Genomic DNA, 15,899 nt, shown 5'->3' with positions numbered 1-15,899 from the left:
ATATATATACTTTACATTAATTGCATATATACTGGAACTAAGTATATTAAATAATTCATGGAGTTTTCATGTGTGTGTTACTCACATATATGCTAAGCATATTTTTGAATATGCTATATAATTAAATAGTAACTTCAAATAAATATCCCACTGTTGGACAATTTATTAGAAACATTCAATTTAATGGAGTGTTTATTTATTGTGGTGCTTATTTATTTTTTACTAAAATGAAGTACAATTTAAAAAAAAAATGTATATATATGGCAATTAAAAAATAAATCTATGTTAACTAAGATACAAAGATACCATACTGTATAATTCATTATGCCTTTTTAAAATAATAATAATAAAATGGGTTGATTTTATATGCTTTTCACTCATTTATTATTGAAGTAAGGCATCCACATCTTTTAAACAGAAGTACTATTCAAAACAATAAAAATATGGCATGCTATGATGATAAAAAAAAAAAAAAAACTGAAGGGGTCTGAAGCTTGACTGGAAATAAAACCAATTAATTATATTAGCATATACCACAATATGAAAAACAAGTATCTGAATGATGAATAAGTGGAAGCCTACCACTAAATCTAGTGAATAATATTCCTCCCCGACAGGTTATTTTGCTATGATCTGGACTAGATTACTAAAAAGTGAAAATCATTAAAATCAATTTCTATACATCAGCTATGTTATCTCTCTCCCTCTTTAAACAAAAATAGTGAAGAATGCTATCATACTTTAAAAGAATAGTAATTCTAGAGCTATAAAAAAACATGACACTTGGTCATTCAAATAACTTAATTATAATTAAATACTGTATATTAAAAATAAAATTAAGTAGAGTTCACTATAGAGATCTGGCATGGGGTTGTAACAACACTGATTTATATACTTTTATGATTTGTAATGATTATTATTCATTTGTGGAGTACAAAACAGTATGATTTTACTGATACGGTGTAACAGACTGGGTGTTATACCCAGTCTGTTGCACCCAGTTTGACTTAATTTGAGTCAAACATGTTATTAGATCAAGCATAACAGATGTTTCTAATAAATTGTCTCTCAAGTCTATTTTATATATAAAATATTGATCTTAATATGTGGTAATTGTGGACAAGACCAAGTAATTAACATTTACATGTATAAAAATAAGCTTGTGTGACTAGATTATAACAAAAGTACAACATACACACATTCAACACTTGTGCCTCTTTCTGAAGGAATGTAACAACTCCTACACACATTCCAGGGGTGAAAATAAAACTAGTTCTAATGGAGAATTCTACGTGGTGCTATTGGAGGTGGAGTACTATTAACTTTGGTTCTTGCTGGAATAGGTGGGGGAAGGGAAGGGACACTGACATCAGCTGAAACTGATGAAATCTTAGGTCGTGAAGGAATGGGTGGTGGTGGAGGTTCTGCTGAAGGAGGTGGAAGGTCAATATCTTCAATAGGTGGAGGTGGGGCAGGAGGAAGGGCTTGCCAAGGAGAAACTGGAAGCTGTGGAGGAGAGGTTACAAAACTGTTATTGAAAGAATCAACTCGTGGTGGAGGTGGAGGAGGTGGTGGTGTATCTGGGGGAGGACCTGAATCCCATGCATCATTCTCTTCAGGGAATTTATTGATGACTGTAATATCATGGGCAATATATTGATCTTGCCAATCCATCATTTCAGTAGTAGTTACTTTCTGTACCTCTCCAATAACAGGTGGTCCCACTCCTTTGCTTGGTCGACTATCAGATATTACATTTGTAGTCTCTTGACAGAATGCTACTTGTGCATCAAGAACGTTACCAAAATGTTTAGAGGTAGGAAGTGCTTTTGGAGGGGGTGGTCTTTGTACTGGTGGAGGTGGTCTTTGCATGGATGGAGGTCTCTGAACTAAAACTTCCTATTAAAAAAAAAGTGTGTATATTAAACAAAATTTGAGGTTTATATATATATATATATATATATATATATATAGAAAATTTTTTAACTTGGGTATAACATATGTTAAAGATACCAAGTTATTTTAAACCTGGTTTTTACTCCATTTCCCAAGCAAGCAAACAGACAAATAAGTCAAGTTTGTGGCTGCATGTAATGCGAGTCTAACTGAAATGCAAGTATGATGCTATGCATTAAAGGCAAGGGGCCACTACCCAAACTGGTTTCGACCTTTATTGAGGTCTCATCAGTAGGAGCCAGGCTTAGAAATACTAAGGTTAAGTAATACAGAGCTTATAAGTATTTTACCAAAAGGTGCTTTGAACTTATTAAATAAAAATCTCAGGATAAGAGATAGATGTAGAAAGTTTTTTACCTTGGGTACAATATATGATAAAGATACCAAGTTATTTTAAAACTGGTTTTTACTCCATTTCCCAAATAAGCAAACAGACAAATAAGTCAAGTTTGCACCTGCATGTAATGCAAGTCTAACTGACCCGTAAAGTAGTACAAGTCCAGGCAACTCGTGGTAAAGTTAGAATAAGCTCTGATCACTATTCTTAATATTTACCCTTAATGCAAAGCCCATCTCCTTGAAGAGATGTATGATGCTATGCATTAAAGGCAAGGGGCCACTACCCACTACCCAGACGGTTTCAACCTTTATTGAGGTCTCGTCAGTGGGAGCCAGGCTTAGAAATACCAAGGTTAAGTAATACAGAGCTTATAAGTATTTTACCAAAACAAGTTACCAAAAGGTGCTTTGACCTTATTAAATAAAAATCTCAGGATGAGAGATAGATGTAGAAAGTTTTTTTACCTTGGGTATAATATATGTTAAAGATACCAAGTTATTTTAAACCTGGTTTTTACACCATTTCCCAAACTTTACAACGAGTTGCCTGGACTTGTACTACTTTACGGGTCAGTTAGACTTGCATTACATGCAGGCACAAACTTGACATATTTGTCTGTTTGCTTACTTGGGAAATGGAGTAAAAACCAGTTTTAAAAATAACTTGGTATCTTTAACATATATTATACCCAAGGTAAAAAACTTTCTACATCTATCTCTCATCCTGAGATTTTTATTTAATAAGGTCAAAGCACCTTTTGGTAACTTGTTTTGGTAAAATACTTATAAGCTCTGTATTACTTAACCTTAGTATTTCTAAGCCTGGCTCCCACTGATGAGACCTCAATAAAGGTTGAAACCGTCTGGGTAGTGGGTAATAAAATAGGCTCTAGAACGAAATGCCAAGTTCTTGGATGATGAGGAAGCTACATGTGATCTGTTTATGCCAGGAAAGACTGGAGATAAATTTTAGTCCAAGCAGAGAGAGATCTGACCTGAGCAAAGAGATAAGACCATGTCCTTTACAGTTTGCGTAAATTAGTCAACCTTCACTATAATGAATATTATAGCAAATTCGCTTTGCTATAATAGGATAGGTACTTAGTTATAATGATATAGCAAAGTATCGAAAAGCCTCATCCAAAACCCACACAACAATACTATGTTAACAAAAATTCATTATGACTATGCATGTTAACTATTAATGGGTAGCACATTCAAAGTAAAAAAGCTGCAATTTAATGCAGTAACTAAATATTATTATTATTATTTTTAATAATAATCTCCTTCTCCTCTATAAATAATTAATGTCTGGATTCATAATTGCTATGCTGCCATTTCTGAGTAATGTACAATGAAACAATAATAAAGGAAATGATCAAAGATAATCAAAAGAAGGACCTGTTTCACAGCATCTTTAGAAGCAGCATAATTTATGATCCTTGAAGGAACCAAGAGCCAGTTTAGCGTGTGTGTGCATATGTAGTTTAACATTTGCCAGTAAAAATGGTTTGACTGAAATTGAAACTGAGAATCACAACAAATCTATTATCATCATTTTAAATTATTTCACCAAAGTTTTTAAATAAAACTTCAAAAAATTATGTTAATTGATTAAATTATAGCAGCCATCTTAATATCATATCAAAGTATGATATTTGGCATATTTCGATACTGCATATGTTAGAATGAAATAAAAATGGAGACAGCTGAAGAAAATTTGATAATAGTACCAAATAATATACTAAAATAAAGAGCCAAATGGCTTCAGTTCTGCAATGCAAAAATGATAAAAATGAAGTGGATATTAAATACAGCATTATTTCAAAGCTAAATACAGAAACTAAAAGTTTTGTATGAAACTTGAGAGCTTACAGGAATACACTCGCCGGCATTTACAAGTTGCCCATGCGTCCATATATTCCCCTCCTATTGAAAGAGAGTTTTTGCTCTCTTAAGGTTTCTGCCTGCTCTCTAACAAAAACCAACTGGTTTGAAACAGCTGTCAGATCAGTAAAATCTTATCAAAATGGACCAATAGGAAGGGGGGGGGGGATATATGGACTCTTGGGCATAGCGATCATTTCTCCTATAATGTCCGTCTAGGACAACTCATAAATGCCAGCGAGTGTATTCCCGTAAGCTCTCTGGTCAAATTTCATATGAAACTTTCATAGTTTTTGTATTCGGCTTTGAAATAATGCTGGATTTAGTACCAAATAATATATTTCAATAAATCTCCAGCATGGTTTAAGAATAATGTGCATACAGAATGACAGAGAAAAAGAATTTATTAGATATCTATTAGGTACTTCTGAATTTTGAGAAATATCCCCAAAAATGCAAGACATTTAAAATATATATATATATATATCAGATAGGCTGTAAACTTCCAAGAGTGAAGAGTTTAATGTCAATCTGCCAAGTCCTATTTGTAAAACATGTGTAAATAAACACTACTTTATGGTAGAGATAAATAAATCAAAAGAAACTGAATATGAAATATCTATAAAATGATTTACACTTCTATACTTGTGTATAGTCTTACCTCATTTTTATATCTCACATCTTTCATTGGTGAACTCTCATTTCCTACAGGAAGTGAAGATCTTTGTGGTAATGTAGGTCTAGATGGAGGGGGAGGACGTGCAGGAGGATACCTAGAAACTGTGCTTGTAGGAGTTGAACGACCAGATGTTGTTTCACTGAAATCTTGAATTTCTGGTGGATATACTGGGGTACTTCTTCCAGAAGATGGCTGAGAAACATTCTGATGAAAATCATCATCTTCAACTGCACAATATGCTGAAAATTTAAATGAATTAATATCTTCAGTAAGACTACTGAATTCTGAAATACTAACAACTACTACTACTATTATTTGCTTAAAAAAAAGCATTGAAATATATTAGTATATATATTCCATAAATGAAATTAATAAAAATCTGGAATAGTTAACATAAGAAATAAAGCTTCATGACAAAGTATCTGAATACAATTATAAATTGCATAAAAGTCAATCTTAGAAAATATAAATTAGCTAGAATTTTAAAATGGAATGGCTATTCTCTCTCCACACATACACAAGCAGATTCCAACCGAGTTATGTTCTACAAACCTTTACATATTAGGAATTTTAAGCAAGCTACATTTAACACATCCCACCACTTAATTATATCCTATTGCATACTTGTTTATAGTACATGTATACATGTACTACTGTATACATGTACACAGTAGTACATGAACATATTTTAAAGGTTATTTCTGAGTTTCATTCATGGGATGCAAACCCAAATTAGATTTCAATATGTAATCATTATAAATGAAGTAATATAATACAAGTACAAACATTAGAGAAAACTGAAAAAATTAAGCAAAAAGAAATTGCCAGCAAAGGTTGGTCAACTGGTAGAGCCTCTGCTACTAATGGCTCAAGCAAGATTGCAAACTTGCTTGAGCCATTGGTAACATGTTCAAACTTGCAAGTTAAGCAGGTTTGAGCATGGTTAGTAGTTGGAAGGGTTCAATCATGTGATGCTGTTGGCACACTCTTCTTTGATGAGTCTTTGGACTCACTGGAGGTGTCACAAAATAATAATAATAATAATAATGTTTAATTTGACATTTCAACCATAGCAAATATATATAAGGAAGAGGAAAAATAGGCATGAATAAAAATACTTTCAGTACTGTAAAATGGATTATGAATAATTTACACCTGTGATATTATGTGTGCTTGTGTTGTATGTGGGGTGGGGGGGGAGTGAAGAATATGTGATTACAAACTCTAGAACCTTCATAATTGCATTTATGATGGACATAATTTAAAAAAATAAAATAAACTTATGAAGAGATGGAAAGGGATTTGTTTGCAAAACATAAATCACTAACCTATAAGAAACAGTGACTGTATACATTGCTAGCTCAGTCAATAACTATAGGGAGGACTTATCCTATGATTTAATAATGCTGATCAGGTGATTCATATGGGTGTGTCAAGAATACTTGTGGATTGACTGAGGAGCAAATCAACTTGTACAATTTTTTGTGTTTGTTCCATGTAGTTTCATTTTTAAGGGTCAAAGCTGTATAACTGAGAGGAGACCTCCACATAGCCTTTAAAGGAATGCAGAACCCCAACCAGGGCTTCTGACCTAATGTCCAATCCTCACCTTCTCGTGGTGCACCCTGTTGGGTATCTACCTGGATACTAAACGGACGAGGATCGGCTGCAATTTGGGATTTAGCTGACCAAATTGTATTCTTAATGGCTTAAACCAAAATACAAAATGATGGTACAACATTATAAAATTTCAAGCCAGCTGGGGCATTGCCTGGTTAAACAAGGTCCCCGTTGTTTTTGCCAGGGAATCAGGACAAACAGCAAAAAGTCAGCTACTGGAACAAATCTGAATGCACACCCCAGCTCAACATCACCAGAGTTAAAGATCGGTACTATCAACATAAGAAATTTGAATGGCAAAGAAATGGAGCTAGCTGAAGAATTAGATAAGTACCAGATCGACATAATATGGGTGACTGAAACAAAAAAGAACAAAAACTGGTGAGATTTTTCTGAGCAATAAATACAAATTGTTATATTCAGGCAATGACAATCAAGGAAAAGAAGGAGTAGCCATAGTATTCAAAACTAAACACGATGCTAATCTTCTTGAATGGCAGGCAGTCTCAAGTACAGTGATGTCGGCAAATATCAGAATGGGGAACTGGACAATGAGACTTATTTGTGCCTATGGTCCCACAGAAGGTTCTACTAAGGTAGAAGTGAAGGAATTTTTTGAGGTTTTAGAGAAAGCAACTGACACAGTGAAAAAGGAAAAGTTGGTCCTTGTTGGGAATCTAAATAGCAGAGTAGGAAATTAAACAAACATACAAAACATACAAAAATATTTTGGAAAAATTTGAGGTAAAGAGCAAAGCTGTTGGATTTCTGCTCAGGACATGAACTGGTTATTACTAACATAAAAATGTGCACAAATTCACATGGAGAGAAGAGGCAAGGAATAAGAAAAGTCTCATTGACTATGTTATTGTTGATAGTAATGTTTTCTCCCTGGCGCAGGACAGCAGAGTGTACAGAGGATTTGAAATTGGAAGTGATCACTATTTAGTCTTGAGCAGGATAAAATTGAATTTCATATTGAAAAGAAAAACATGTAAGAAAGTTTTAAAGCGAATAAAAGTTGAGCAGCTCTCAGATGTGAACCGTAGACTAAAATACACAAAGATTATTGAAGAAAAAATGGAAGAGTTTGAGAACAGGATTCAAACCGTGGAGATTCAGTGGCAAACTCTGAAGAAAACATTGATTGGTTCTGCCAGAGAGGCATTTGGTGAGGTTGTCTGTAAGGATAAAAAAATCAGAACTCCCTGGTGGACACAGGAAGTTAAAGAGGCAGTGAAGGAAAAGAAGAAAGCATATCAAAAGTTCCTGGCAAATAAGTCTGCTTGTGCTCTTAGAGAATACAGAGACAAATGTAAGAAAGCTAAACACCGTGTAAAACTGGCTAAACAAAAGTCATGAGAGGACTTTGGCAAGAACATAGAAAATAAATATCAAGAAGGTGGGAAAATATTCTGGAGTCGTTGAAGAAGTTTAGAAATGGAGGAAAGAGTGCTGTAAAAAGACTTAGAGATGATAAAGATGACATGAAAACGGGAGAAAAATATATACTTGAACTATGGAGTAATTACTTCGAAAAATTATTATTATTCAGGCCTCCATGTAGTCAAAAGACTCATCATGAGTTGTCCTTCCTAAGAAACACAAAGTCTATCAAGACTCATCGAGGGGAGGTCCCCCCCCCCCCCCCCCCAAGAAACACAAAGTCTATCATACCACTCCTTGAACTAATTGACCGTTCTCACTCTCACCACTCCATCAGGGAATGCATTACATGGTTCAACCACCCTCCATGCAAAGAAACCACTCCTCACCCTCTTGCTCACAGTTCACTTTCGTAACTTCCAGGGATGGCCTCTTGTCATCACTCTTTCCCGCTGTTCAACCAAGCGAAAGAACTCCTCAGTGTCAACCCTGTAACCACCTCTCAACAGTTTAAAAGTCTCAATCATATCACCTCTCCTTCTTCTATCCACCAAACTCTGCAGTTCACATTCCCTCAGCTGATCTTCATAACTATCATTGTACAGTCCTGAAACCATCTGTGTTATCCACCTTTGTACCCTTTCCACAGTTAATTTATCCCCTTCAAATCCTGGAGACCAAATCTGAGAACAATAGTCTAAGTGTGGTCTGATCAGGGTCTTATACAACGGAATGATAACTGTTTTATCTCTGCAGGTCAGTGTCCTTCTCATTATTGCAGCAATCCTCTGTGTTACCTTCACCACCTTTGCATTATGTCCCCTAATTTCAGGTTTCTATCAATCATCGACCCCAGATCTCTTGTCTCCCCTACTTACTCCAGTATAACTCCTCCCATAGAGTATGCAGTGTCCCACCGATGTTTTCCAAACCTCAAGACCCCACATTTTGCTGCATTAAACCGAAATCCCCATTCATTTGCACATCTATCTAGCTTATTCAAATCCTCTTGCAGGGGCTGCTGCATCTTGCTAAATGAAACAAGCAGTGATAGCACAGTGGTAAAAAAACACTCAACAGGCATACAGTCAGGAATACATATAAAAAAACTATCAAAGGCTTCAGATGTGGAAAGGCAGGAGTAGATGATATTCGACCAGAAATGCTGAAGTATGGTGGTATAAAAGTCTTACAGTGGCTGCAATGCATAGTTCAGAAGTCCTGGACAGAGAGACGAATTCCCGATGATTGGAGTAGAGCTCTCATAGTACCCATATATAAAAAGGGAAATAAAACTGAATGTGAGAATTACAGAGGTATTTCCCTACTGAGTATTCCTGGTAAGATTTATGCAAGTATACTTGAGAAAAGGTTGAGAAGAATTGTGGAAGAAAAGCTTGGTGAAGAACAAGCTGGATTCAGGCCAAACAGAGGCTGTCAGGATCAGATCTTCACTTTACAACAAATAGTTCAAAATCATGGGAATATAACAAAGATCTGTATTTAAGTTTTGTCGATCTGGAAAAGGCATATGACAAGGTACCAAGAGAGAAGCTATTCAATATTCTAGTTATATGGTGTCAATGGGGCATTATATCAAGCAATACTTAGTCTTTATTTGAGTTGTAAGTCAGCAGTTAGAATTGAAGAAAGTACAGGAAGATGGTTTAATGTTAAATCTGGTGTGAGACAAGGATGTACATTATCCCCTCTGTTATTCATTATCTATATGGATCACATTATGAAGGAAAATGGTATTAAACCTGATATCAAAATTGGAGATGTTAATGTCAGCTCTTTGCTTTATGTGGACGATGTTATACTTCTAAATAAATCTGCTACAAGTCTGCAAGATTCCCTGACTAAATTGAATAACTGGTGTAATAGATAGGGTATGAAGGTCAGCATTAAAAAGACAAAGACAATGAAAATAGGTAGAATTGTTGAAAATGTCAACTGTGTTGTGAACGGAGAACCCGTGGAACAAGTAAACATTTCAGCTACTTAGGCACGATTTTTAGTGAAGATGGTAAATTAAATATGGATATAGACAACAGAATCAACAAAGCTGGTATGGTAGGAAGTCAATTGAATAAATTTATATGGAATAAGAGAGAAATTAGTCAGAACACTAAATTAGCAGTATATAAGACAGTGTTCAAACCAGTTTTAACTTATGGATCTGAGAGCTGGGTCAGAAGTAAAACACTTGCCCAAAGACTAGAGACTGCAGATATGAGAGTCCTGAGAAAGATTATAGGCGTGAACAGATGGCATGAATGGCAATATCATATTAAAAACGAGGATATTAGGAAAGAACTTGACATTGTCAGCATCCTGAATGCATTAGCAGATCTAATCTCATGGTCACTTAAACAGAATGGGCGAGGAAAGTTTAGCAAAACAAGTGTTCTCTGCCCGGTTGGCAGGAAAACGACCCAGAGGAATAACAAGATACAGGTGGATTGATAAGGTACAAAGTGCCTTAGACGATAGAAAAATAAGATCTGATAATATTGGAGTCTTGATAAATAACAGACTGATTTGGAGGAAAATTGTAGATAGGAAGTTAGCAATGATGTAAATTTTTCATGTAGTACTATCATATCCTGTACACCCCGTGAGGGCACATGGCAGGAATTTGATGATGAGTTTCTTTTTATATGTATTGTATATATTTCATTTTATTTTCTGATAATTATTTTATTACATAGTAGTATGTAATATGCATATTATCATATATATATCATTAGTATATATCATTACTCATATGTATAAGTCAAATTAAAATGCATTAAACAAATGCTGAAAGTTTCTCCACTTGGTTATAATATAAATTAAGATACCCAGAAATTATATTCTTGGTTTAATCCTTTATCCAAGTGTAAACAAACAAAGTTTGCATGCGAAGTATTTTCACAACTAAGTTACTATACTAACGACTTCACATTAAATGCTTTAGTATCCCATAATGTTTTGCATTATGGGAAGGGACACTATCCACTGATTAGTGGAGAGTGTCCCCCCCCCCTTTTTTTTTTGGTTTATCCTTTATCCAAGTGTAACCAAACAAAGTATGCATGTGAAGTATTTTCACAATGTCATATTATATTGGTGCATTATGCTAGAAGAAACTGATTAGGCTAGGGATCTTGGAGTTTTAGTACATAAGAAGTTGAAATTAGTGGGCCATATAGCAAAGAATGCAAATATAACTCAGAGGATAATTGCAATGCTGAAATGAACTTTGACATGTAAAATAAGGATGTCATTTTTCCTCTTTACAAAACCTCAATTGCACTATTGTGAGTAGGTCTGATTTCCGTAGTGATTCTGATACAGAGAGAAGGCAAAGGAGTGTGTTAATCATGCTGACAGGAGGCCCAGTTAAAGAAGTCCTTCCAATCCTGTTTTAATCATTGAACTAGGACAATCAGAGAAAAGTCATCAATTGGAACAAGCTGTAAATCAAGGATATCAGGATTGTGGAATACTAATTATGAAAACAGATTGAGCATTGTAGACTGCAGAAACTGGCAAACAGGAGAAAGAGGGGTGATATGATTGAGACTTACAAACTTCTAAAAGGATTATACACGATTTTAGTTGATGAATTTTTTTTTTTCTTATATGGAGGGTAGGGAAAAAACAAGAGGACATTTTTAGCTTAGAAGGTGAGAATGAATGTTTTCAAGAAAGGGGCAGGATCTAAAAAAATTTTTTCTCATAGTGGTGCATGATTGAAATGGACCCATTGGATGTTGAGTGTGCAAGTAAAGTAAATGTATTTGAGATTGAGAACAAATATGACAGCTGATGCGTGTATGTGGCATTCCTCAATGAGTCCCTGACTCCTCAAGTTGCTATTAGCATTATTAATAATAACAATAATAGATCACTGGAAAGAGACCTCCATATGGCCTTTTCAAGAATGGAGAGAACTGACACTGACCTAATGCACAGTTCTCACTTTCAAATGGTGTGTTACATTAGTTGGCATCCACCTAGATATTGAATGGTCTGGAAATTCAGAGCTTCGTAAAACAAATTCTATTTTGTATACATTGAATCCAAAACAAAACGATGGCACAAAAAAATCAAATATCATGCCAACAGGAGTGTCATCTAGTTAAACAAGTCCTTCCAATCTTGTTTTAATCATTGAACTAGGACAATTGGAGAAAAGTCAGCTAATGGAACAAGCTGTAAATCAGTATTTCTTAACCTTTTTTTTGTCTGGGACCACGTTTCAACTATTTGTATGGCTTGGAGCCCCCTGCTCAATTTTACACTAGGTTAATGACTCAATAAGATAATTATAATATATTATTAGGCAAACCTAAATTACCATCAACATATCTGAAATGATAATTAAAAATTAATTACTTTTTGATACAAATTAACTTTTACTCAAAAAAAATATAAACTAACTATTTATTAAACCAATCATTAATGGCTATCCTGAGCATGATGAGATCCTGCGAATTTTTCAATATCAGGTTCAATGTTCAACAAACGAAGTCTCCTCTTTCACTTACTTCAAATCTATTTCGCTGCTTAGTTAACATTTTTTAAGTCAATAAATTCTTCATACAAATTTGGATGAACAGAAGTGGCATCAGAAAGAAATGGATTTATGACCCAATCGGGTATTTAATTAATTTAATAAAATTTAATTTAATTTTTTCAGTATCAGAAAATGGCAACAATAACAATCCAAATCTGTATCTAATATTAAATCATCTATTATTTGTAGACTTGGGAACTGCAGAAAATCTTGTCTTGCAATGCTCTGTTTGTAGAATGTCAACTTGCTGATAAAAGTGCTTATAATTCCCTTTGCTTTAATAAGATTTATGTTGCTTCCCTGCAATTAATATTAACTTCATTTAATTTTGGTGAAAATAACAGAAAGATATGCGATGTCAACCTTTTCCTTTTTTCTTTAAATATTACACATGTTCTCATCACGTGAATTAAGAAATTCCAAAACAGTATCATAGAGATCATTAAAGCGTCGCAGACAGTTTCCATTTGAGAGCCATCTAACTTCAGTGTGAAGCAAAAGCTGCTCAAATTCTTCATTTTCATGGCAAAATTCCAAAAAAAAATATATATATATGGGTATTCAATGACTGGGCTTTTATTTTATTCACTGCTTTAATAACATCATCCAAAGTTTTATGTAGTCTACCACTAAGATGGTTTGCAGCTAAGTGCTGTCTATGAAGAACGCAGAGAATTGTAAAGATATTTGGAACTGCTTCTTTTAAATGTGCTATAAATCCACAGTGACAACCTATCATAGCTGGTGTTTTATCAGTTGCACACGCAATAATATTTGTGAGAGGAATGTTTTAGCATTAAAAAAGTTTTTAACAACCTTAAAAATTGTAGAACCTTTTGTGTCAATTTTCAGTTGTTCAGCAAACAGAAACGCTTCAATAATTTCTTCATTAGTATTATATAACGGCCGTAGGTCATCCTAAGGTTTTCCAAAGTTTTTTTTTCAACGTCCTTTGCCATTTCATCAATTCTTGTTGCTATTGAGCTATTGCCGAGAGGAAATGATGTCATATTACTTTTACCTAGGTCAGTCATCATATATAAAACTTCATGTATAGCTGATAAGATGAGAGTTTCGTTAATAGTATGTGGCTTTCCATATTTGGCAATTAATTTTAAAGTTTGTAAGACACAACCCTTCAACACCACGGGCTAGATTTAGTCTGCAAATCAGGGTTGTTAGATTTTACGAAAAACAGCAGATAAAGTTTATTTATAAAAGTAGTGGATTCTGCTAAAAATAGCCCAAATTAATTATTTTCAATGTAGAAAATTCAGACTAAAAATTAGTCCAATTACTTAACTTTCAATGTAAAAATTCTAAAAAATAAGCAGCTAATAAATGTAAACAGTACTGACAGACATATAATATTCTGAGTAGTGTTGCCAGACATACAATATAAATAGGGATGCTAGATTAAATATAGAACTTTTTTTTTATCATTATTAGTATTATAACACTTACTGCTACTGCCCAAGTTAAGAACCACTGTTGTAAATCAACATAAACAGAGTGCCAGAACATATATATGTTCTAGCACTATGTCCTGGAGGATATTGAAAAGCTTACGAATCGAAGTAAGAAGTAAAGGGAGATAAATAATAAATTTAACTTCAAAACTGAAGAATAAAATGTCTGAAGTAATTACTTTTAAAGACTATTAAATGAAAAAAGGAATAACAAAACATCATCATCATCAAATCCTGACATGTACCCTCAAGCGGTGTACAGGATATGATAGTACTACATGAAAAACTTACATCATTACTAACTTCCTATCTACAATTTTCCTTCAAATCGATCTGTTACCTGTCAAGACCCCAGCATTATCAGATCTTGTATTTCTGTCTTCTAACACTTTTTACTGTATCAATCCACCTATATTATGATCGTCCTCTGGGTCTTTTTTCTGCCAATCTGGCAGAAACCTGACAATGTCAAGTTCTTTCCTAATATCCTCATTTTTAATATGATATTGCCATTGATGCCATCTGTTCATGCCCTTAATCTATCTCAGTTTCATATCTGTGGTCTCTAGTCTTTGGTCAAGTGTTTTATTTCTAACCCAGCTCTCAGATCCATAAGTTAAAATTAGTTTGAACATAACAAAACAGTAAACAGGAAAGGTATATACACATTTAATACTTCATGTAGAAAAGACATCAAAAACCTTAAATGAGTAATTATATAAAAATAGAATATGCTAAAATATGGAGATGTAAAAGTTTTACAGCTCTCACAGTACCCATCGATAAAAAAGGAGAAAACAATGCTAGAATTACACAAGAAATTCCCTATTAAATGTTCAAAAATAAGATTTATACAGTCATACTCAAGAAGGAAAAATTATGGAAGCAAAATTCTTCCTCCTGGTGATGAGGAAGCAGTGGAGTGGATTCAGAGGCTAGTGACCAAGATGGTGAGTGGCCTGTGGAACGTTCATTATGAGGATAGATTGAGGGTTTGTGTGTGTGTGGATTGCAGAAGTTAGTTGATAGGAGAACGAGGGTATATGATAGAGACATTTAAGTTGCTTAAAGGGTTTTATAGGATAGATGAAGGGGGGGAATGTTTCAGCACTTGGCTAGAGAGACTAGAACCAGTGGTCATCCATGGAAGTTGAATAAAGGTGTGGCTAGTAGGGGTGTGAGGACTAGATTTTTTGCTTGGAGAGTTGTGAATGAGTGGAATGGGTTCCAAAAGTCAGTTGCGAGTGCTTTATCTGTTAATGAGTTCAAGGAGAGGTATGATAGACTGTGTGGATAGATTGGGTCTCCTCCGATGAGTCTTCCAGACTCCATGGTTCAGACCAAATAGTGATTGTCAGGACGATTTTCACTTGAAGAAAAATAGCTGGCAAATCACAGGATTTGTATGTAAATTTTGTTGTTAAATTTATTGGTATGTAAATTTTGTAGATCTTACAAAGGCATATGATGAAGTGCCAAGAGAAAAACTGTTCAGAATGCCACAACTGAATGGTCTAAATGGGATATTATAATGAGCAACACACACACACACACACACACACTATGAACTGTAGGTCAGCAATTAGGAGTCAATTAGGTGTATAGGATACATGTCAGTACTACATGATTAATTAATCTCCTGTTCAACAATCTGCCTCCAAATTAGCCTACCACTTGCGAGCACTCCAATATTGTCATATATTATATTTTTGTCGTCTAGGGCAGCGCTTCCCAAACTGTGAGTCGCGGCTCCGTTGGGGGCCATAGGTTTTGTTGAGGGGGACTGTGAAATAATGAAAACAAATTTAAAATGTTTTAAGACTGAGTAGATTTTTTTTTATTTTAAAAGAAACGTATTTAACTTTTAAAATTTATTTAACTTTAAAATGTATTTAACTTTTAGCCTTTTGCTTATTATCTTTGTAGTATTTAACTTTTATTATTTATTATTTCTTTTTTGTTATTTTTTATATTTTAATGGAAAAATTCACACACT

At 34.2% G+C, this 15,899-nt stretch overlaps 1 protein-coding gene across 1 annotated transcript in view; it reads right to left on the bottom strand.

Moving 5' to 3' along the window:
- Window positions 1–1,268: 1,268 nt before the first annotated feature.
- Synj (synaptojanin) overlaps window positions 1,269–15,899 on the bottom strand; it is a 384,587-nt gene continuing 369,956 nt past the window's right edge. The window contains exons 22-23 of the mRNA XM_090410710.1: window positions 4,844–5,100; window positions 1,269–1,899 (exon numbers count right to left, since the gene is read on the bottom strand). Of these exons, the coding sequence (XP_090266836.1) occupies window positions 1,276–1,899; window positions 4,844–5,100 (881 nt within the window). The 3' untranslated portion in view covers window positions 1,269–1,275. The remainder of the gene's footprint in view (window positions 1,900–4,843; window positions 5,101–15,899) is intronic.

This window comes from Typopeltis vanoorti, chromosome 20, assembly GCF_054136105.1.
Source record: "Typopeltis vanoorti isolate ZY-2024b chromosome 20, IOZ_Tvanoo_1.0, whole genome shotgun sequence".
Lineage (NCBI taxonomy): Eukaryota > Metazoa > Arthropoda > Arachnida > Uropygi > Thelyphonidae > Typopeltis > Typopeltis vanoorti.
Note: the sequence above shows the minus strand (reverse complement) of the source record. Positions and strands in the feature narration are given on the sequence as shown.